Genomic DNA, 25,101 nt, shown 5'->3' with positions numbered 1-25,101 from the left:
TTTCATTTTAGTTTTTCTCCTCTTTTTAACTATAATATTTTTATCCAAGACTTTAATATCACACCTTGCATTTTTATTCCCTAAGAGAGTGGATCCCATCTGTTTGCATGACATTCGTCTTGCCTAGCACTTTCTGTATGATATATTTTAATGTTAGTCTCCAGGAGCAAGCAGAATGCCTTCTCTGTCTGTATCCTTACATCCTGTTGTGTGGAAAGCTTTCCACCTGGATAGCCAGAGTATCTATACCAAACCATGCTCTGGATACGTATCAACCTCTTTTGTCTTTGGATCAGAAATCACTTTAAAACTTTTACCAATTCTTCAAAATATCTTTCTTAAGGTAGGAAAAAGCTGAGACAACTCTAACAAGACTAGGATCAGAAAGCAAGCTAGAAAGCGAATGACAGATAACACAGAAACTTCTTTCCCCTGTCACTTGTAACTCAGCAGCAGTCAATTTGCTGAATATTGTGTAACTTGTACTTTCAAATAAGTTGTTTTAGTGAATATAGAGTTCATGACCAAAAAAAAATCAGCTGCCATCCCATGTGTGAAAGGTGACTGAAGTGAGTACTCTCTCCACATACAGTTCTTGTTGTGCTGCATGGGCACCAAATGGGAGCAGAACAGGTGGTGAATTTGGCCCATTTGAGCTGAGGAGTGGTATGATGACATATGGAGTTCTCATAAGCTCTCAAACTCATGTAACGTTTCTGGGCTTTCAAATATGTGTTTGTTTTAAATAACTCTGTTGTCCATGAGTGTCCCTCTGATACTGCAAATGCCTGGTTTCAGCTCTGCATTAGTGATTGTTGGGAACTATATGTGAAAAAATTCGTATTGCCAAGAAAACTAGGGTTGAAATAAAAAACCCCACACCAGTAATTTCTCTCACTGTTACATCCCTATCATTTTCAAAGAGGAAGCACTACCTAGCAGCTAGGACTTGTCATTCAGCTCTATTGCCCTGACTTATATTTTTTATGAAATCCTGTCTCTTGGCAATACTGTCCATACACTTCAACACTTTAGGGTGCATTTTAATTAACTGTTCCAAACCTAGAGGATATATGACCATTATTATCTGTTGGAGTGAGTAATGAGTTCAGGAAATTTCTTGAGGTGGAGTTGAACAGCCTTTTAGCTCATCTGCTATTATATTCAAACATGGCAGTAGTAATAATAACTCAGAACATTGTTCTTAAAAGGGTACAATCACAAATATTCAGATGCTATGATGACAGAAAACATCATTGTGCATGGGAAAAGTTTGTTCCAGAGTGTCTCAGGCTTATTTTCCACATATGGAATCATAGAATCATTTCAGCTGTAAGATCTTTAAGATCATCCAGTTCAGCCTTTGTGCCAGCCCTATCAACCACTAGATCCTTTCCCTCGGCGCAACATCCATCTGTCTCTGAAACCCCTCCAGGGATGGTGACTCCAGCACCTCCCTGGGCAGCCCATTCCAATGTCTGACAACCCTTGCAGCAAAGAAATTTCTCCTCAGATTCAGCCTGAACCTTCTGTGGCACAATGTGAGGCCATTTTCTCTTGTTCTATTGCTTATTACTAGGGAGAACAGACCAACCCCCACCTTGCTAGAACTGGACACAGCATTTGAGGTGTGGCCTCACCAAAGCTGAGTCCAGGGGAATGATCACCTCCCTGCTCCTGCTGACAACACTGTTCCTGATACAGGCCAGGATGCCCTTGGCCTTCTTGCCACCTGGGCACACTGCTGGCTTATGTTCAGCCACTGTCAACCAACACTCCCAGGTCCCTCCCAAAGTCTAATTTTCATGATGGAAAACTGTACAACATCTCACATTAGATCCTTTTCAAATGGCTTACTTTGGAAACCCAAAACCATTACTCTTTTTTGACACTTCATCCTTTAAAGTTGCCTCGAGATAACAACTGTTTGTATAACTGGATGGTTTAATTCTATGAAGGCAATCAAGCTATATGGTGTGCACTTGAGATGCAATGGAAAAAACAGTTGGCCTTTGTCCTTGCATTAATGGAACATAGTATATTGTATGTCTGGATGGGATGATCTTCTTTAGCACTTTAATTACTTAATGTGCTTGCTGCAGCAAAAGTACATTAACAAATGCAGATCAATTTCTACCATCAATACCTGTCCACTTTGTTACTTCAGCACATTCATTTATTTGTGGGGATAACATCTGCCAAGAAAAGGTATTACAAATAAAATGCAGTTGAAAAATGAACTGTTCTTATTAATCTCTTTATTCCATTTGGCTATGTGTAACAATTCTTTATAATGATGTCCTGCAACAAATGAGAAGTCAGTTTATAATGTGACTGTTTGGAGTGGTGTCTGTACTGTGGATAATTAATATAGTTTGGATTGTTTTTCTGACCAGTTTAACATATTCTCTTTGGTTTAGATATTTCCAAGACTCACATATCCTTCTCACGAGATAAACTCTGTGAAGCAGTAGAGAGAAATAAATCAATGTAACAGACCTACTAGAGTTTAAGGGAAGTGACTGGGTGTGAAGATTCTCAGATAAGAGCATCCCTGCTTTGTTCAACAAGTGGATAAGGAAAAAAGGCAAAATCCCTTAACAGAAAAGGTCTATAAGCATTAAAAACTATGTGTCCTAACTGATGAAAAGGGTAACTATCCCAGACACATATCAGTCTATTTGTTGACTTGGTGAGATCTCTCTAGGGACCAATCGTTCATGCCTTTGGATGTCTGTCTAATCTACGTAGCAAGAGAATATTGTATTTCAATGGGGATATAATTTCATATTGCAAGGTTTCTTATCTACAGCCCTATGTGCAATTTTGTGTCTCAGAATCACACAATGGTAGGGTTGGAAAGGACCTTTAGGGATCATCTAATCCAATCCCCTGCAGAAACAGATCCACCTAGATCAGGTCACACAGGAACACATCCAGGCTGGTCTTGAAGACCTCCAAGGAAGGAGCCTCCACACCCTCCCTGGGCAGCCTGTGCCAGGGCTCCTTCACCTGAATAGTGAAAGTTTTTCTTTATGTTTAAATGGATCTTTTTGTGTTCCAACTTCATCCCATTTCCCCTTGTCCTCTTGCAGATTCAATATAAAAGTTAATGAGATCTCCCCTCAGTCTCCTCTTCTCCAGACTAAACAGCCCCAGTTCCTGCAGCCTTTCCTCATATGAAAGATGTTCCAGTCCCCTGATCATCTTGGTGGCCCTGTGCTGGCCTCTCTCCAGCACTTCCCTGTCCCTCTTGAGCTGAGGAGCCCAGAACTGGACACAGGATTCCAGATGAGGTTTCAACAGGGTAGAGTAGAAGGGGAGTAGAACCTCCCTTGACTTGCTGGTCCAATTCTTCTTGATGCATTCCAAGATACCATTCTCAACTCTGAAGAACTTAGTTGATAGTCAAGCCTATTTGTTTCCTGTGTATAGATGTTATGTTTTTAGGATGATCCAAGCCAAAGGTTTATTTTACAGGATTGTTTGCTAGCAAAATTTGCAAAGTACAAAATATACTGAGTTCAAGTACTCAAAGTCCTGACAAAGATGAATGATAGTAGGAACGCAGTTAAAGGGAGAATGTGTGGCTTTAATTCTCTAAGGTAGGTGGCTAATTTATTTGGTTGGAGAAAGAAAGAATGAACAGATTTTATGTTGTTCCTCATGTGAAAAGTATATTCTTAAAATTAGTCTGTTGCCAGAATTATTATCTAGATGAAATTAACATTTACTCAGCTGCAATGAAATAGCGGCTTTACAGATTGAGGCACCATCTGAGACTCTTTCTAGATTTGCTTGTGATAAAGGTTTGAGGCAGTCTGGCTCCCTTTTTATCATATATTTGATAAAAGAATTCACATATCTGTCATTCTTTTATTCTTTTATCTGTCATTCAGATATTTGTGGTCACATATCTGTCTATCTGAAATGCTGGCATGTAGATCCAGATCCACAGAGAGACTGAATTCTGGTGGCATTTAGTGTTATCAGACCAAATGTTTAGGTGTTTTGCTTTCCAGGCTGGAATTCACAAGTCAGTTTATCTAATACATAACAAATGAACAGAACAAGTTAGGTGAGTCATCCTATTGGATAAAGGGTTATAGAAATAGCAATGTGTAGCTCCATCTCAGATAATTCACTTGTATCAGTGAGGTCCTTAGTTTTCATTCCTGCTTCTGTTAATGGCTAATATACAGTGCTGATTTGTGATCCAGTTGGTATTTTTATTCACTGAAAACAGGAACAGCCTCAGCAGGAATGAAAACAACACCATATGGATAAGCACAGACAAGATAAAAGATGCAGATGATCTCAGACATGGGAGGGAACTAAACCTTGCAGAAAAGTCTAGCAGCACTCTCTTCTCTGGAAAGTGTCTACGTAGACCTTGACTGAGCAGATGTGATACTGAACTTCAGCAATGTGTTCAACATTGTTTCCCACAGCCTATACCTAGACAAACTGGGAAGATACAGCCTGGATGGGTGGTCTGTAAGATTTCCCCTACATTCCCTTTCCCATGAAAGGCTGAACAGAGTGCTTTCAAGGTTGCTTCCATCCTGAGCTATGACTCTATGAGGAGTATTTGGTTTATGGGTCCTGGTGGAATACTAACATGTGTTTCACTTCTAGCTGTTTTGGAAAAAAAATCTCTTTGTACCAAGGGCAGATTTGCAACAAACTTGGAGGCTTCACTGGTATAAACTTAACTGGATAAAAACTCTTGGCATTTCCAGGACTTCATGGCACGTCAGGCAGACACATCGAATGTCTCTACTGTTGTGTTTTTCAGTACTGCTCAGGTTTTATTCTGTCTTCTGTGTAAACTTGTACCTGGGAGAAAATTTCTGAAACACAACTTTTTTGTGATTTCTTACACATTGAAAATGAATGTTTTTAACATTAGCTCAAAAATGAAGTCAGAGCTTTAGCAGAGTGGACAGATTTGTGATGCAGGTGGGAATGAAAACTCTTTTCACCTCTATGTACAGATTTTCTTTAAAGCAGAGAGCACTCATATTGATAAAAAACACTATGAAGAGGTTGCAATGCAGCTATTAGGGATGAATCCACTCCACAAAAAAAAAAAAAGGATTTACATCTATATAACTGTCAGGCTTGTGCCAGCACCAAGTGTACTTTTAGAAGAGAGTTTTCATCTTTCTTGGAAGAGGGGGAAAAATCCTTTCACTGCTGCCAACAGTTCAGTAGAGAAAAATAGGTAAATTTGGGTAAGATCCCGCATTTAGCAATTGGTTTTGTTTGTGTGGGGTGAGTGGGTGGAAATAGAGATGATCCACTTCCTGAGAAAAAGTAGGAGAGAAAATCTGATGCAGAAAGTAAAAATGATAAAAGTACTTCGAGGAGGAGAAGGATGATTTCCATGAGAGGCTCTGATTTGGTTGTACCTAGTCCCAGGGTAGAAGAAATGCACCTGCGTCTGAAAGTCTGGAGCCTCTTCGTCTGCTCATTCAAATGGTCAATTTCTTGATTTATCTCTTCAAACAGAGTTTGTAGGGAAGAGGAAAGCTGAAGAGGCAAGTGTCATCCAGAGTATTAGGTGTCTGTGCCCAGGTGTAGGCAGGTGGTCTCTGTGGGGAGATGCTGTGGCTGCCCTGGGCTGGTCCCAGCCAGTCTCGCTGCAGGATACAGCTGAGCCCCTCAGCCAAGCAAGGAGTACCAGGGGCAAATGGAGGGGAGGAGAGACCTGGAGAGACCCTGTAGGAGCACAGAGCCACCTTGCAGCCCAGGCAGGGCCCCAGGCCACAGCAGGGGGGAGATTTCCTGCAGGAGCTGCGGCTGTGAGAGCCCCAGTGGGAGCAGGTTGGTCCTGAAGGATGCAGCCTGGGGAAGGGCCTGTGCTGGAACAGGGAGAGGGGAAGGAGGGAGAAGTGGCCCAGAGGGGCTGCCATGGACCCACCACAACCCCAAGCCCACCCTGTGCCCCGCAGGGGAGAGCAGCTGGGAGTGAAGGGCTGAAAGTGGGACTTGGGAAAGGTGGGTGGCAAGGGAGGCACAAGTACTTTCTATCCCTTCCTGTCCCTCAACGTTCAAGGAAAGGGATGGAGAGCAGGTATTGTTTCAATGCTTGGGTTTGTTTCTTACTACCAAAATGTGCTTTAATTGGCAGTAAATTAAATTTCCCCAGATTAATTCTTTGTTATTCATGCCACCAGGTAAGTGATCTCCTTGTCCTTACCTCAACCCATGAGATTTTTCATCCTATTTTCTCCCCCTGCCCTATTAATGAGTGAGTGAACAGCTGGGTGGGAGTTTGTCCCTTAGCCAAGGTTAAGCCATCACAGATACACAATGTTTGCAATTACAAAAATATTTTTCTTTACATACAAGGTCAGAATATTTCATTCTGCAGCCAAAGAGTTTGCCACTATGCCACAGAGAGTCACATATATTTTGATCTTTAACTCCATTGTTACAGGAGATGGAAGTAAATTGAGTCAGAAGACAATACAAGGTGGATTATCATTAAAGCTCTTAATGATTTTAAATGTACTCTTTAATTAAGAAAATGGAAAATCATTCTTACTGTTACATTGTGCAGGGATCAAAAACCCCATAAAACTCAAATGTAAACTTTGGAACAAACATACTTCAAACATTTTTGTTTGTGCGATGTTTCCTGAGAACGTTCACACACCTACAAACATCAATCCAGACATATTATCAATAAATGGTCTTTCAGGAAGCCTTTCTGACCTAGCTCTACCACAGGCTCCTGGAGGGTATAGAAGAGTCCCAGAAAGAGGGAGTGAGAGTGTGTGGCATAGGAGCTATCTGCTGGTAAGTGATTGTTCATAGCAGTCATCATCATTCTCATCATCAGCATTTCCTTCTCACCCTTTTGGCAGTAGGAGGAACACCTCAGACAGCCCAGGGAACCCTTCCCTCACTTTAAAAGCCATTGGTAGTAGTAAGAGGAAGGCTTTCCTCAGCCTTCAAAAACATTGAACAAAGTGACAGGTCTGTCTGACAGCTTCCTCCACAATGCCAACAGCTGCTGTGGCAGGGCAGGACAGCAGGTTAGTCAAACATGACTGTGGCACTCCAATCTAGACTCCACAGCCATTTATCACGTTAACTTTCAATGATTCTCACCTCGGTTTTATCTCCAGGCTCTTTAACATTTGATGAAGTTAGGGCTAAAATTAAGAGTGTAAGACAAAGGCAATCCATACCCCCCTTGCAGTACAGCAAGTAACGTAGTCCTTGCCTCTAATCAGAAGGCATAGTTGGTCTACTGAAGGCAAACTTCTCACCTACAAGGAAGATGTAGCCTGCAGACAGACAGTAAAATGACAAAGGGAGTTATACAATCTACAAGGGTGAATCTTTAAATTCTGAACACAAGGCAGGCCTCTATTTTAATTTTTATCTTCTGACAGAAAATCCTGCTTTAACAACAAATGCTGTCCAGTTATGCACTCCTAAGAGGTACTTGGTGTGATTCATTCTCAACCAATCAAACTATGTAAGGGTTCTCAGCATCGTCTGAAGGTGCTTAGAACATCCCAGGATCAAACACAGATAGATATGTCTTTAAGTCCAGGATTTAGGGCTGGAAGCTCTCAAAAGCTGCATGCTTTGGTATGAAGCACAAAAGGTTATAAACAACTTTTGGCAAATGAGCAATAGCACTAACCAGAGAGCTCCCATATTTCAGACTGAATCAGACTGCACTTTGCACTTGATGCTTTTGAAGCAAAGCTTTTATTTGGATCCAGGCAAGCCACAACCTTGATCATTTCTGTACTTCTAGCTTCTTGTAGATTTCATCAGAGCATCTCTTCCCTGCAGACACTTGCAACCCTAAAGGCCATAAAAGCTCCAGCCCTTGCATCCCTGCAGCTCTCTGACAATTACACCAACCAGCACTCTTTACATCTCCTTTTAGGCTCACCTCAGGGGCTCTTGCCCTTTTACGCTCATCAAGGTATCAGTGCTGCCTTTTATTTGGTCCCATATCCACACTCTTAAAGCTTTTCCCTTTTCTCCCTTTTCAGACAGCATAGTAAAGTAGAAGTGAAGAGGAGTGGGCAGTATGAAGAATTGTGAACAGCAGAAAATGAAAAATGAAAGAAATATGCTTTATAGTTGGAAAATTGAGACAGAAAACGAAAGAGCAGAAAAATTAGGACCCCAGTAAGGATATGAACACTTATATCCTTGTCTAAAAGGCAATAAGAAACCCTGAAAACAGCTACATTTAGCCTCACAGTCAAGTTATAACCTTTCTCAACCTGTTCTTATATTATATGAACAGCTAGAGATTGATATATTTTGTGGTCCTCTAACTGAAGCACTTGGAAAACCTTACACTGTGATAATCTCAGAGAGAGAACTCTTAACTCTTCTAGGTGCAAACAAGAGGTACTCTATAGCACTCATTTAATAGATATGAATAAGCTGAAGTAGAAAAGTACAAAAAGTCACCATTCACATGGTTTCTGATGAAATGAAGCTTCATTTGTTCTTGCTGGGTGTTCTGGGGAAGGGACTCATAAGGATTATAGAGTCCCCACTCCTCATAGGACAACCTAAAACTAAACCATATGACTAAGAGCATCATCCAGTGCTTTTTGAACTCTGACAGACATTTCATTTCCTAAGATGTCTTGATACGTTTGAGAGAGGAGTTTTATCCTGTTCTCTTTTGGATCCTGATTCCTAGAACTCACTACAACTTGATTTTCTCTTGTTAAATAGAATCGTGTTGGAATAGTTCAGCTCTTCTCAAAATGAGGATCTTAATTTAAAGAGACAGTCTTGTTTATAAGGGTAACTCCTGTAAAACGTAAACACAGATTAAGACGTGACTGTGTCATATATGTAACATAAAGAAATAAAACAAAAAGGTCAGTATATTCTCTGTTATAAAAGACGAAAGATCTCAGTACAGGATCAGAAACACTCAAACAGCTAGGAAATGTGAAGAGTTTTCAATATTTGGTGGTTTGAACATGGAGCAGTGTGAATTGTGCAGTTTTTGTACAAATATAGCAGTATTTTATTGATGTTTCACATCCCCTTTACACCACCAAAAGAGAATAAAAACGAAGTGATCGGCCACAAAACTGTAAAAGAAATCATGCATCTTCTTGGTTCCTATCATAAATACTTTATAGGACTGGAAGTGGAATTTTTAGCAGAGAAATTACAGCTTCAATGTCAGACAGGAAAAGATCATTTGAGCTTGCCCTCTCAAATGAAAAAATAGGATGCAGAACATGGAAAACAACTGCATAGTAATCAGGACTTGACTAAGGAATTGTTTGAGCTTGTATATCTAAACAAGTAAATTCCAGTGGCACTTGATGGATAAGTAGGCTATAGAAAGGAAGAATTAATGAGATGCATGAAACCGAGAGATTGGAAGAACAGTTAAAACCTACAGTAACATCAAAGATTTCTAGAATGCTTAGAGAATGAGAGATGGAAATTTAGCAAGCAGAAATAAAATAGAAGATTGATGAATACAGCAAGTTTTTATTAGAGAAAGAATAAAATCGTCAAGAATTTACAACTTGTGACAAATAGAGAAACTAGCGGCACAGATACAAGAGCTGGAGAGCAGAGGTACTGACATCTTGGAGACTGTAAGTTAGCTGGAACAAGAAGTACAAAACATTAAGAAAGTGGAAACAGGATTAAAACAAAATGAAGAAAGATTACAACAGCAACAGTACAGTAACCCGATTCAGATGTCTGCTCTACAGTTTAAATTGGATGATACAAGACATGGCCGTATCTACAGAATGCAGTTCTGATCAACTGCTAAAGGAACAGTTAGAGGCAGAACAGGAAGCACTTGTGATGAAAGAGAGTTTGCAGCTTCATTAGACCAAATACAGTAATATAAAGGTAATTTGATCAGTAAAAATTAGGAGATATCACAGCTGGACTTGCAATTAAACAGACAGGAAAAACACAGGAATTCATAGAATCATTTCAGCTGGAAAAGACCTTTAAGCTCATGGAGTGCAGCCTTTGTCCCAGCCCTATCAACTACTAGACCATATCCCCCAGCGCAACATCCACTCGTCTCTGAAACCCCTCCAGGGACAGTGACTCCAGTATCTCCCTGGGCAGCCCATTCCAATGCCTGACAACCCTTGCAGCAAAGAAATTCCTCCTCAGATCCAGCCTGAACCTACCCGGATGCAACCTGAGGCCATTTCCTCTTGTTCTATTGCTTGTTACTAGGGAGAACAGACCAACCCCCATCTCACTACAACTTCCTTTCAGGTAGTTGTAAAAAGTGAGAAGGTCTCCCCTGAGCCTTCTTTTCGCCAGGCTAAACAGCTCCAGATCCCTCAGCCCTTCTTCATCTGAGACGTGCTCCAAATCCTTTCCAAGCTTAATTCAGCACCTGGGTGTTGAGCTGTCAGATCCCAACCATCCTCTCTCACTTCTCTTCCTCAACAGAATAGAGTGAGACAATAAAAAAGCTGTCAGGATAAGACAAAGACAGAGAGCTAGCACCACAGGCAAAACAGACTTGATTTGGAGAAAATGAATGTATTGATACTTAAAAGTAGAGTAGGGTGCTTAGAAACAAAAACTAAAGCACCTTCCCCTCACCAACTCCTTTTTGGTTCAGCCAACCGCTCTCCTTCACTCTTCCTGCCTTTTTCGCAATCTCTATTTTATTCTTATTTTTTCTGATATGGTCTATAGTCTTATTTGTCTTCAACCTTAAGTGTAAAATCGTCTCTTTTTCCCATGTACTCCTCCTTGAGAAACCAAAGAGCACACCAAAATATCTTTATATAAAGCAGTCAGTAAAGCATCTGGAATCTTGTGTCCAGTTTTGGGCCCATCAGTTCAAGAAGGACAGGGAGCTGCTGGAGAGAGTTCAGCACAAGACCACAGAGATGATGAAGGGAATGGAGCATCTCTCTTCTGATGAAAGGCTGAGGGAGCTGAGGCTCTTCAGCTTGGAGGAGACTGAGGGGTGACCTCATTAATGCTTAAAAATATATACAGATTAAGTGTCAGGAGGATGGAGCCAGGCTGTTCTCAATGATGTCTAATGATAGGACAATGGGAAATGGGTATAAACTGGAACACAAGAGATTCCAAAGAAACACAAGGAAGAATTTCTTCCCTGTGAGGGTGACAGAGCACTGGAACAGGCTGCCCGGGTGGGTTGTTGAGTCTACTTCTCTGGGGACATTCCAAACCCACATGGATGAGTTCCTGTGTGACCTACTCTAAGTGGTCCTGCTCTGGTAGGGGGATTGGACTAGATGAGCTTTCGAGGTCTCTTCCAACCCTTAAGATTCTGTGATTCTGTGAACCAGGGGTAGATGCTTACAGGGCACTGCTGTTTCACTCATGCGCTTTATAGATCTGTGAAATATTATTGACATGTTTAGATATGTAACCTAAAACATTATAACTGCAAACACGGAAAATCATCCATTGTTTCATGTGAAATTAAAGAGGAGTTGAGGTTCCTTCTCTAGAGGTTTCCAAACCTGACTGGATATATTCCTGAGTGACCTAATCTAGGCAGACCTGCTTGAGCAGAGGGTTGCACTAGCTGATCTTTAGAAGTCCCTTCCGACCCCCTCATTCTGTCATTCCATGATGTAAATCCTCTGAGATTAGATACTGCCCTGTGGTATAATTAGATCACTAGAGAGTCCATGATGAGTTATCTGAAGCTAAAACATTTTATTCTCTTGATATTAAATATTTCTTCCATGCATTTGAGTGCAATGGAAAGATTAACAAGGAAAATATCCCAACTCTCTGCACCCTACCTGATCACTGAGCACTCAACTTCTGAGAGTGAACTTGGTGCTCTTGAGAGGAGGTCTGACCACAGTGCCAAGAAGCTGAGAGGTGTCAGTAGCTCTTCTTCTTGAAAAGGGATGCAAAAGGGGGCTGCATCAACTCAAAATATCCATTAAGCCGAGTCAGGCTCCTGAGAGAAGCTTTAACGTCAGCATGCGAGGTGAGTCAGTACAGGTCATCAGGGATTAATATGTGTCTGGGCACAGGAAAACACAGTGAATATTAAAATTATCTATTTAATTTTAGAGATGAGCAATTCACAAATGGCCGGTGAAGGTGGTCATGGCAAAGTCATTGCTGCTAGGGTGACCCATGCAGTCTGTCTCGCAAGAGAGAAAGGGCTTGGGGTGGTATTCACTGTCTGTATAAATAACATTGGTCCTGCAAATAAGAAGGATTCATGTTCTATAAATCATTTGGAAATTTACTTAGCTTCCTCTAAAAGAAAATTGGCAGTTTCCCTCCTGCTTCTGTTAGGAGGTTGTTTCAGTCTTACTCCTTTGCCAGCTACAACTTCTTCTGTCTAAATTGCACTTATTCATGGACAGTTTATATATGGTTTTTCCTGTGCCAATGTTGTACTTTCTTGTATCTCACTCTTCTTGCTTCCTGATGTTTTTTCTCCCAGTGTGTGTTTTGATGAGTTAAGTGTGCCAAGTTTCTTTAGTTATTTTCTTAAAATCAACTGCTTGTTTCCTGATCTTCCCTTCACAGCTCCTGTTCTACGTTAGCTAGTGACGTTCTGTGGTCTCTCCACTTTATTGAAGTCTAAATAAGCTTTTTTGCACTGCTCTTGTCTTAAAAAAAACCCCTCTAACCAATCAACCACAAAAAGTTTACTCAGAGGTAATAGCTAGCCTAACTCTAATGAGCCAGACTTTGCCTAATTGTAGTAAAATAAGGATTGTATTGCATTTTCTCATTAATAATTATATTCTTTCCTTAAAATATGCCATAAAGCCTTATGTATGGGCTACTCTCAGGGACCCACAGTGATGCCCATTTCAGCACTGTTACAAGATGACTGTTTAGCTTCTGCTCACCAATAGACCTATGGGCCTTTTTGGATTTCTTGGTAATCTGTCTTACACAGTGTCCGGTTCACATACCGCTTCTGCCAAGGTTTTCCAGCATCATCTTCACTAAGCATGCCGACCTCTTTGATTTTTTCACCCTCACTGTGACCTTTTTCAAAGCTTTGTACTCTTTCCCTTTAGCCTTGCTATCTATGCTTCTCATACAAAATAAAAAGTAAGCAGAAAGGCAAAATATCTTGTTATTTTTGGAGGCAATCTCATTTATCACTGCAGTCAGCCACATATTACTATTAGGGAGTTCTTTCCTCCACTTTTAAGGTGGAGGACCTCCTTTAACTATTTTGGAAGCTTTTGCAATGTTTACCTCAGTCTGATTTTCCAGTATTATGTGTAGATTTTTACCTCCAGGTTCTCTTCCTGTTCTTTGTACATTTTCTGTTCATTCCTGATTTACTTTTGGAGAGTTTCAATAAGCCAGGCAGAGACAAAGCCCTTGCTTGAAATGCAGACACCAGCTACTTATGCAAAGAGGGAGAAGCCATGTCTGTGCAATTGTGTCTACCAAGATGGCAACCGACCCTCAAGGCTCTGCTGTTTCAATGTCCATGCAGCAAATGTTCCACTCAGCTAAGAACAGGTCATGCAGACTTTTGGAGAGCTCAGGACACTAAACTGATCCCTCAGAGGCTGGTGAGGATGACCACTCTATGTGACGCCAATTATTGATGAGAGTATTTAAAGCCAGCCAGAGATGGTTTGCTTGATTCTGAGGAAGACTAGAAGCACTGTACGATCAGCTATACCTCTTGTTTCTCAGCATGATTTATGCCATTTCTAGTTCAGACAGTATGTCAATATAATAGAATGAGTTGTCTTAGCATGTCAACACTGTTTTCCATCTATCATCCTGTTAGCAGGGACTGAGCATAGTATTCAGTCATACAACAGTGTGGATTTTTGTAGAGGTACTGACAGAAAGAGTGTTTTATTTGTTATTTATGCTTACATTAACATGGTTCTGTGTCATGTCTTGTGAGGAGCCTCTTTTGCTTGGTAAGAGGGGGAGGGGGCTGCAGTGCCCTTTAAAGAGTTCTCTGACTTTCCTCTGGCTCCTGGGTTCACACCCACCTCCGGCCCAACTGGGCCAATCTGGGGCCTCTGCCATCACTATTTAAGGACGGGAATTTGAAGCCCTTGGGAGGAAGTGTAAGAGTGGTACAAAATGGAAGCGGCCACATGGACCCCACAGTCAGAGAAGGAGGAAGGAAGGAGGAGCACCAGAACAGAGATCCCCTTGCAAGCCGTGTTGAGAATGCAGACTGTACCCATGCAACCCATGCAACCCATGCAGCACCATGGCAGGACTGAGAGCTACCAGCAGCTCTATGTGAGTGCACCCAGATGGGTGAGAGACTGTGTGAGGAGGTGGCCATGGCACAGGCCGTGCTGGAGCCTGCGAGCCGCAGAGTAGCCCCACACGAGAGGCACAGAGGAGCTGCGGCCTTTGGGATAAATGCGTGTCGGAGCAGCCTGTGCAGGGCTGTGTGTGTGTGAAGTATCCCATGGACTTGCAGGGAGGACTGGTGGGAGCTCATGTGCCCCAAGGAGAGACAAATGGCAGAAGCCATCAGGAATAGACTGACCGAAACCCCCACTCCCTGTCCCCCTGAGCCATTCAGCCGGGGAGGAGAAAAAGACACCGAGATCAGGGCACTGAGCCAAGGAATAGGGGAGGAGTGGGGAGAAGGTGTTCTTAAAGAGCTGGTTGGACACTTCATCATTGTACCACTCTGTGTTGTGTTATGTTTGTTATGTTTTGGGGTTTTATGGTCATGCTTTAGTTGGTGTTGTATTAAATCATTTCCTGTTTCCTTCCCCAAGCCGAGTAGCCTGGTCTGTTTTGTCCTGGACCATAAGCGGCAATTAAGCTCTCCCTGCCCTTTGGCAATTCTGAAGTCTGTGGTACTTGAGTCTAATTGTGGTCTATTGTCCCTGGATAGGCCTAAACCATGACATTATGTTTTTCCTCTTGTTCTCACTATTAATAAATGTACTGGCACAACAGAGGGGTATGTAGGGCAGTGGAGTAGGGAAGCTGAGATATTTATCTGTGTTCACTGCTAAAGAAAATATATGGGACTCTTCATCTAGCAGTGACCTGTATTTTGATCAGGAAATCTCTCCTTACAATGCACTGAATGTTGCGGAGTAACATCCAACTCCACAATGCGGGAATAGGAACTTTCATTTTCATGTTTTTGCTTAGGTATAAAGTCACTGTTTGACAATTCCTCTCTGCCTGCAAAGATTCAGAGAAACCTCTGAGGAGGAATGCATAAAATTTCCTTGTCTTATGACCTGAACTTTGATACGTGTCTTAAAAAAATCCAGGAAATGGAGTTTAATAGTTTTGTCTGTGAAGGATGTTTATTTTAGCTGGACAAAAAGAGGTCTAGTGAAACTGATATGAGAATATCTTCAGCTTTTTCTGACCAAACTGAAGCTGTTCTTTGTGCAATTTCTGCTTGTGAAATTTATAACCTTCTTTGGAGCTGTCGTTAATGTTTTGCCTGAAACTTCCATTGAAAAATGACTTGTTTTTAAGATTTTCAGGGAAATACTCCATTTGCAAAGGAATAAACTGATAAATTGCGAGCACTTCTATTCCTATTTAACTTTTAATTTAATCTTTGTTTCAGCCTTTAACACTTTCAATGCACTGGGTGTTTCTTTCCATTAATGTCACTGGAGTGTTGGAGGACTTTTATCTGAGATCCTCTACATTACTGTCTTTCTTTGCTAATAATCTTATTTGTCACTTCAAAGCATTGCAATGCACACACATGCAAAATTGCACAATCTTGAAACAACTGGTTATTCAGAAGCCTCTTGTGTCTTCTTGACTATTCTCCAAAGTCTTTCTTTTAGCAAAATGTACCTAATTCCATGATGGCTTATACTGGAATTGCTTTATGCCTTTGCATTATCAAAGCCAGACCTTTTGGCATCAAGTGACAAACCATCTACAATAAATAATTTATTAGTAACAGACCAGTGTCATTGTTTTCATTAAGAACTGAAAACATGTTTGGTTGCCTACAAACTATGGGTGCATTTCTTAGTACTGCAGACATTACCAGTCTTCAGAGTCTCCTTACATCTGGACTTTTAACCTTAGAGTTTAACTTTAGCCTAAGAATTCCTTAGATTTCTATGACTTTTCTATTTAATTTTTGTTTAGAGCAGTTAAGCTGGGTGGACACACTAGAAAATATCTGTTTATGACTTCTAGAATGTCTCTGACATGCAATTGAATTTGCCAAAATTAAGGGGATGATCAGGGAAAGGTTAAAATAAGATGAAGACCTAGCTCCTTTATGTCATTACACCTAGTCCATTCATTCAAAGGAAGGGTGAAAGCAATCTTGTTATTAGAGTGGTTCTTCATTTCATTTTGGTATCCCAGCCTGTATTGTAGTCAGCAGTTGTAGTCTGGACAATGAGTGAAACCAAGGTCTGAGTTTACTGAGAGTTTTGATTACAAGGTGTTTGAAACTGGCACCTTAGGCACCTAAACATAGTCTCACCAGCTTTAGATGACTTAACCTAGAGCACCAGCTAAGCTACTGGAAATTCATTTCTTAAAGTATTTAGAGCTGCTTGAGATGCTTCTGAACATGAGATACATGATGAGGGAAGACAGACATTATCATAGCATGGCAATAAGTAGTCAGTTAGGTATTTCATGAAGGAACTGCAGCCTGTGGAAAGATTTACATCAGAGCAGGGACTATGTGAGGAAAACTGAAGGACAGAGAGGGGTTGTTATGGACTGATTGTAACTCCTATCTCCACCTGCTAGAGTTGTTTGGGAGGAGTCAGAAAGAATGAAGTTGAGTCTGGGAAGAAAGGGGTAGGATGGGGGTAGGTGTTGTTTTAATGTTTGTTTTTGTTGCTTACTACCCAATTGTGAATAAATTAAATTAATATTCCCCATGTTGAGTCTGTGTTGCTTGTGACAGTCACTGGTAAGTGATCTCCTTGTCTTTATCTCATCCTATTTTTGATCCTACTTTCTCCCACTGTCCTGCTGATGAGGGGGAGGGAGAGAGCATGTGGGTGGGAATTTGTCCCTAAGCCAAGGATAACTCACTAAAATCTTTAACAGTAATAATCTAAATGAGGTAGCCAGACAGTTACAGGATGTTACTCTTATGAATAAGTTTACTGGAATGGACACATAGTAAAGCATTGATATCTGCATTGGAAATGATTAGACTGTGGCAGCAATCCAAATACAGTATTTTCATCAATTAAAAACTGGGTTGCATGTAATGATAATGAAAATACTAAGGATCTTCAGACAGATTTCTTACTCTGGAAGAAATTAGAAGCACTAACGTTAATTAAAAACTCCTGCCATAATGCAAGGACAGCATAAAGGAGAGAAAGATTGGACAGCTTAGAGATGGCTGCTGTTATTTTTAACTAGAAACTCTGTGCACTTAGAATCTGAGCTGCTTCTATTGTCTTTTCTGAAATCTAAGGTGTAAATAGAGAATTTACATGCCCTGTAACAGGTATCAAACAATGTCAAAGATTTTGCTGGAGATACACCCTAGCTGGCAATGATCTACCAGCTGGAGTAGGTAGGATAATGAGAGCTTTCAGCTGTGAGGGACCATGAAGCAATTGGCTCTGAAGTGGTGTGGGGATTTTTAAACTCCACATCAGATCCCTTTCTTCAGCTTTTAACCCAGAACAGTCAGTTCTGGTTTATCCACTATGGCACCTCTAGCAAAGAATTTATTGGTAATGGAAACCTGTGTGGGCTGCTGTTTATACAGTAGTTCACAGAAAGCAAAGTGTTTTAACTGTCCATTTCCCTGTAGTTTTCTGAGTAAGTAATGCTGCTGTTATAACATCTTTAGGTGCTGGGTAGACTTTTGTAGTTATAACTTAATCTTTATTTTTGTATTTAGAGGCTTAGCCAGAATTCAGGCCAAAAATATCTGCAAGCACTTTTGAGATATGGGGAATACATAAACAAATATATAAACAAAAAAGGGTAGGAGGGAAAATGCTTAGGAAGGAGAATTGATGCCAAGATGGTGTTACAGCAGATCAGCGGGAGATCTGCAAACAAGCAGCCGTATATACTGATCTCGAAGTTGTGGGTTAAGTACTGTACTGTATATTGCCTCTTATTCCTCGTTCATGAAAGTGTTGATTAGGGAAGACTGGGATGAGGTTTTTTTCACTTTTTAGACCGAGCTTGTATTTGCAAACTTTTTAAAGTAGCCTGCAACACATCTAACTTAAGCTGATGAAATTGCCAATGTCTTTTTCTGTCTGCCTTCATCTAATATAGTGATGACATATAGGATAGCAAATAGAACATAATCGGTTTAGGTTTGATTAATGCTAATATTTTCATGCTATGGTAACCTCAATATGGAATAGTAGAATGATAATCACTATGTATAAGCTGAATTTTCCTGGATGTGAGATTAACACATTTGTTGTCTTTCCATAGAAGTTTCATCTTTCCTTGCTTTATGTTATGTTTCTGTCACTCCTTGTCTGATCTCACTGCTTTTTATCTTAGATATTACTCTAAGTTTATTTTGCTTACAAGAAGCAAAGAGCCATTCACAAGCTTTCCTCATAAGTCAGAAAAGTGCTGTGTCCATTCTGCCTGTTGTAAAATAGGAGGGGCTTGGTTAAAATCAGTAGAAACCCACCTGAAGTAAAACTAAAAAGCAGAAGAAAAGACACAGTGTTTCTGAGCATGTCTGTTCTCTTGAGCACTTCTGTTTGAGTGCAGATGCCCAGGATGTCCTCTCACAGAATTTTAGGTTGCATCAAGTGGTCACCTATGTAATAACATGTAATTTTTAATTCTTTAACTTTTAATTCTTTCCAGGTATTACCAGATAAGAGCTGGACTGAAGATCCCATCCAGGATTCCCCACAGACTGTTTGCTACAATTGCAGGACAGACAGGTAAGCAGGTCCCAGAGGTGTGTGACATGACTGGAGATGGGGCAGCATGGTGGAGGAGAGTATGTATGGGAAACAGGTGAGCCTGGATTTCCATAATGATCAGGGGCTGTTTGCTTATTCGTTCTGGTATGGGTTTGAGCTGAGCTGAAATTGAGTTTTGCTGTTTGTGTCTGGCAGAAAGGCAGAGTAACTTTTCACCCTCTCACGTGCAGGCAGTCTCTCATATATATGATTTTCCTTGCTGATGATGGAAAGAGTTTCTGGATGAAAATTATTTCAGTGTGTAATGGATTGACCCTGATTGGGTGACAGGTTCTTACCAAGCTGATCTATCACTCCCTCTCCTTTGAAGGACAGAAAATATAATGAAAGATTCTTGAGTCAGGATAAAGACAGGGAGCAATCACTCTGCAATTACCATCATGGGCAAAACAGAGTTACTTTGGGCAATTTATTTAATCTATTACCAAGCAAATCAGATTAGGGCAATTTCTCTGCCTCCTCCCTGCTGTGTGGCACAGGGGAACAGGGAATGGGGCTTGTGGTCAATTCATCACACGTTGTCTCTCTTGTTCCTTCCTGCTCTCATTCTTTTCCTGCTTCATCATGGGGACACTCCCACAGGAGATAATCCTCAATTAACTTCTCCAGTGGGGGTCCTTCCTACAGGTTGCACTTCTACATAAACTGCTCCAGCCTGGGTCCCTTCATGGGGTGAAGTTCTTCAGGAACAGGCTGCTCCAGTGTGTGTCCCACAGAGAGTGACAGGTTCTGCTAGAACCCTGGACTTGTACAGGCTCTGTATGGGGTCACAGCCTTTTTCAGGTATCCACCTGCTCTAATGTTGGGGTCACCCCAGCTGCAAGTGGGTCTCTGCACCACTGTGGTCTCCATGAACAGGACCTCACCATGGGCTGCACCACAGGTTGCAGGGGAATCTCTGTTCTATTAACTACAGCATCTCCTTCTCTCCATCTTTGTTGACCTTGGTGTCTGTAGAGTTGTTACTCTCTCAAGTTCTCACTTCTCTCTCTGGCTGCTTTTCTGTTCCAGTTTTTTCACTTTCTTAAATCAGAGGTGCTATAGCCATTGCTGATGGGCTCAGCCTTGGTTAGTGACAGGTCCATCTTGGAGCTGGCTGACATTGGCCTTACTGGACATATGAGAGACTTCTAGCAGCTTCTCATAGAATCCACTCCTGTACCCCCCCTCTACCAAAAGCTTGCCACACAAACTCAACACATAGTTAACAATAGCTTTTATAGAATAACTTAGAGTGTCCTTTTGCTCAATATTTTGTGTAGAGGATCTAAGAATGTGAGTGAAAAATTAAGGAGTTCCAGAGCTTGGATATCACAGCTTGGGTTTTTTACTTCTTACATTTGAAAATTTACCAGTTTAACATTCTGTTGTAAATTAATTGTTTTGTTAAAGTAAAAATGTGGTTTTTCAATTTGGAAGTCTGGTTCGATTAACTCAGGTACATTAAAATACAAAATTTTTTGACAAATTCTATTTGTATAAAATGCAAAGAGTTTAAAAAATGCCAAGAAATCAACTGAAAAAAGTAGGTTTGGAAAACCTCTTGGTGTGAAAAATTTCCGAGGAAGAAAAAATAATTGTTTTTCATTGATTTCCAGTGTAATTTGCCCTTGGCATACCCAGAATCACCTGGGATTCTTTTGCTCTCTGGAAAAGCCCTCAAATTACAGTAGTTTTTGGCACAAGTAGTCTCAAAATAATGAAAAGCTCTCAGTGTGAAGATAGCTAGAATTTTAATTTCTGCAGGCAAAACCTGCTCTAAATAAACAACAAAGACACCAAACTACTCATACTCTACATAGAACCATGGGTGGATGTACTGTTTAAGGAAGAATCTCAGTTTTCTCCATTTAGATTTTATTCTGATGAGTATTTTCTTCTGCCTGATACATCTTCAGTATCTCATCTTCTTTAACTTTGTCTGGAAACAATTAATGTAAAAGCCTGGGCGGGAGACATGGGAGGCAGCCAGTATGGTTACAGGATTAGCAGCTGAACTTTCCTAGTGTTAATGCAATCCAGACTGGAGTTAATAGCTTTACAGGGCTAACATCAAGGCAGGGATATTCAAGTTGTTAAGGCTTTAAACAGTTTTTCCTTGTCTTTCTTCTCAAGTACTTCCTAATTGATTTCATAGGTCTGCAAGAGAGCGTCATTTAACGCGACTCAACTAAAAGGCAAACAGGCCATAATGTTCTTTTTGGTCTCATGCCACTGATCTCTCTCAGTATGGGCAGAGTTGGGATAGGACTAATTCAAATGCTATGCATATTTTAATAAGACACCCCGATTGAAGTAGTACAGCAAAACAAGTGTGATATAAAATAGTGAATAAACTCCTACCTCACAAAGAAGTATGAATACAAAGTAGGTGGCATTCAGGAGTTTGGCTTAAAGGGAATATTTTTAAACTTACCAAGTTTGTAGGTTCTATGAGAGCTGAGAATATATTTTGAAAACAATTATGTAATTTTGAGGTAAAATATGTGAACACATGCGTGAATTGCATGAATAAAATATATAAGTATACCAAACAAATGAGATCATATTTTTCCTCCAATGTATGTGGCCTTTTATTTTTTATTAAATGTTGTAAGATTTACAATAAACCATGGGAACTGACAGCATCAGCCATATTTGCTTCCCACTAAATGTCTTCAGCAACAGAGGCCAAAAAAACCCATAGGTTTCAAGAAGGCAGCAGAAGGGAAGCTGAAGCTTACATCAGGCGTTCCCTTGGAGATGGCCAGCCAAATCTGAAAAGCAAGGTCTACATCCATGGTGCAGGACACATATGTTGGCTGTGTCCTGTCTACATTGTGGAAACAAAATGGCTTATGTACCCCAGCTGAAACAAAGGTGAACTGGGCCCAGTAACCCCTGTGGTTTTAGCACTAATGTCATCAGGGCTGCACTTCAGCTTGTATTGAGTCAGGCTGTATGAACATAATTATACCATGTAACATGTATACATATGCATAGACATAGTCATCAAAATAGATACATTTCATTCATGCTCCTAAGAAAAAACTTACTGTTGAGGTGAGGGAGCCCTGGAACAGGCTGCCCACGGACGGTGTGGAGGCTCCTTCCTTGGAGGTCTTCAAGACCTATCTGGACTTGTTCCTATGTGACCTGATCTAGGTGGACCTGCTTCTGCAGGGGGATTGGACTAGATGATCTCTCAAGGTCCCTTCCAACCCCTACCGTTCTGTGATTCTTGGAGGTATTTAATAAGTGTGGACACAGCCCTTAGGTACATGGTTTAGTTGTGAACTTGAAAGTGCTCTGTTGATGGTTGGACTTGGTGGTATTAAAGGTCTTTTTCAACCTAAACAATTTCATGGTTCTATATTATGATTCTGTGGTCTCAAAGAAGTTCTTGGTGAAGGAATTCTTCTTTATCAAAGAAAAAACTTTTATTGGAAATGGTACTTAATGGAGTTAAAACAAACATTTGCAGTTAGTTGCTCATTAGAGCAAGAAGAAACAGCACCATGACTTGTGGAACAGTATGAAATTGCAGTCATTAGTTTCAATATCTTCTGAAAGGTAATTTCTGCCTCCATTAAGTGAGGATAAGACTGCTTTTGAAGCATGAGAAAAAGGAGGAGCGATTCATGGTTTAGCAAACACATGTTTTTGTTTTCAGAGCTTGTTAAAGTATATCTGAAAATAGATGTATTTTATATGTAAAACAAAGCATATCTGACAAATAGAAATTATATCTAGAGGAGACTTGAGTCCTTTCTCATAGAGGGGAGAGAAGTTATTTTGGGGATGATCTGAAAACCTCATTAGCTTTGAGATCCTAAGAGATGGTCAGATATTTTAAGCATTATTTATCCATAATCAAAACGGAGTTAATTCCATGATATTTCTAGAGAAAAGAAGAAAGAAAGAGAGAAAAAAAAAATGAAGTAAACTGAAGGTACCTCTGACTGATATGTTACTTCTGTGTGCATGTCTCTGTCTTCTTCCAATCAAAGCCTTTCACAAATGGCTCAGAGGATGGAAGCTGAAAAGATGTGTTTGTGGCTGGGAGATTTTCCTTTGTAGACCCAGAACTATGCATGACACCTCCCATTCCCCCTCCAGAAGCTGGGGCAGATCATGCAGATGGCAGCTGGGTAGGCTACACTCTTGGAGTTGCTGAACATCCCAATCCAGAATTGAGAGTTGGTCAGTGGAGAAGGCTAGAACTAGAAAGAGCTTGTAAGCACCAATGCTTGTCACATGTTTCTTCCCCTAAGCAGCAAGACTAAGACACAAAACATCATTGTCAGTGCCCACCTGAAGGTCTGGCAGAAACAGAACCCAGTTTTACAGATGAAGAGAGACAACACAGTATTTCTGCAGCTTGAGGCAAAGAATGAACTTCAATGCTGTGGTTAAACTGGCCATACAGCTTTTTCAGACCTACCACTCTGGTTTGAAAAACACTTTCACAGAGCTCTCTTCTCTTCCAGGTTTATTTACATGTCTTTTATTTTTCCTCACACAGTGATCCTCACTGTCTTCAGTCTAATGTGACCTGATCTTGGTGACCCTGCTTCTGCAGGGAGGTTGGACTAGATGATCTCTAAAGGTCCCTTCCAAATCCCACCATTCTATGATTCTAACGTGAGCAGTCATGCAAGTCTTTTCAAACCCACCACAGCTCTAAACTTTGAATGGCCCTTTGCACCAATTACATCCAGATAACTGTTCCCTCCTACTCTTCACTGTTGAAAAAACTATGTGGTGTCCTATTGTGATGTCCCATCATTTATTCAGGGAATTTTTTTCTTCCAAATTAATATTTAGAATAAATATATGGAGTGTCAGCTACACAATCAGGTCACACAACAAATGAATATTTCACAGAATCATAGAATGGTAGGGGTTAGAAGAGAGCTTTAGAGATCATCTAGTCCAATCCCCCTGTAGAAGCAGGTTCACCTAGATCATCCTCACTTAAGTTTCTGGAGCAAAGAGTTATTTTCAGATATCAGTTCTCTGACTGAACAAGTCTCTTGGGGAAACAGCAATAAGTTCAGAAAAAGGAATAAACACCTTTGATTAGAAAAAACACAGGTTAACAAAACTTTAAGAAAGCAAAGATAAAAATTTATGCTGATCCTAAGTGGGTCAGCTATGCTATCATTTCAGATTTTAGCATGTCTGAGAAATGAACCTTTGGTTTATAGAGCAATACAGCAATAAGAGACTGCATTTACATTAAGATCTTTCATATAGGGAAATCAATCACCCATCTTGCTTTTTATCATCACTGAATCTATGTATGGGTAGAGAGGTAGTTTTATGTAATCCTTTCCATGAGATTAATGCAAAAGGCAAGGTTAGATAAAGGATTCATTTCAGAAATGTGCAGCCTTAATCAAAAGTCATGCTGAGGGAGCAAACATTCTAAACGTTTTGATCAAGCAATTTGAAAACAATGGTGCCTCCTTTAGAAATTATTTATCCTAAATATAACAACTGCATTTAGTCCAAATATAAATATGCTAAACATAACATTTCCAATCTAAAACAAGTCCCTTCAAGTGTTTTAAATGGGAAATTAATAATACATTGAAAGAGTTTGGGCCTGAAAAATGTCATCTTTGCACTTTCAAAGTAGGCTTATTTTAGCTTAATTGTAAAAACAGAGAGTCTGCATGAATATTCCTCTGCTAAAGCATTTTTAAGCTTCAGCAACTGAGTTTTCAAGCCTTCTAAAAAGAAAATATGCAACTGAATACATTTAGATAAATGTGGTGAGTTCAACCCAGGTTTCTTGCCTTTAGAACCTAAACTTTCAGGAGTTAGTGGTTATTTATATTGCTTCAGTCTTTTTTTTTTTGGTCTGTATTTTCTTCAGTCTGAAGGAAAAAAGTCCTGAAACTGGGATGTCAAAATGGGCTAAAAAAATAACCTAACACAGTTTAAAATCTTCAATAAAATCTATTTATTCCTGTTCACTGAGTGATGAAAAAGAGAAGTTATAAAAAAAAATGGATCGCTTGCAACAAATTATGACAATCTTGACAATCAACTGTTACAAACTAGCATATAACAGTTTTATGTGGATCACTAGAGAAAAAAAATCCCACCAAATGTACCCAGAATTCTGCACAGGAAACTACTCTGTTTTACCAGCAAAGTTCCTTAAAGTCTGACATCAGAGCCAAAATCAGAATAGGTTTGC

General features: G+C 40.3%; 1 protein-coding gene across 1 annotated transcript in view; it reads left to right on the top strand.

Annotated features, from left to right (window-relative positions):
* The window catches only part of FAM135B (family with sequence similarity 135 member B), a 132,583-nt gene that overhangs the window by 7,992 nt on the left and 99,490 nt on the right, over positions 1–25,101 (top strand). The window contains exon 2 of the mRNA XM_061995282.1: positions 18,790–18,869. Coding sequence (XP_061851266.1) covers positions 18,790–18,869 — 80 coding nt within the window. The remainder of the gene's footprint in view (positions 1–18,789; positions 18,870–25,101) is intronic.

The sequence above is a fragment of the Colius striatus genome, chromosome 4 (assembly GCF_028858725.1).
Source record: "Colius striatus isolate bColStr4 chromosome 4, bColStr4.1.hap1, whole genome shotgun sequence".
Lineage (NCBI taxonomy): Eukaryota > Metazoa > Chordata > Aves > Coliiformes > Coliidae > Colius > Colius striatus.
The sequence above is the reverse complement of the archived record's forward strand: the minus strand, read 5'-3'. Positions and strand labels throughout refer to the sequence as shown.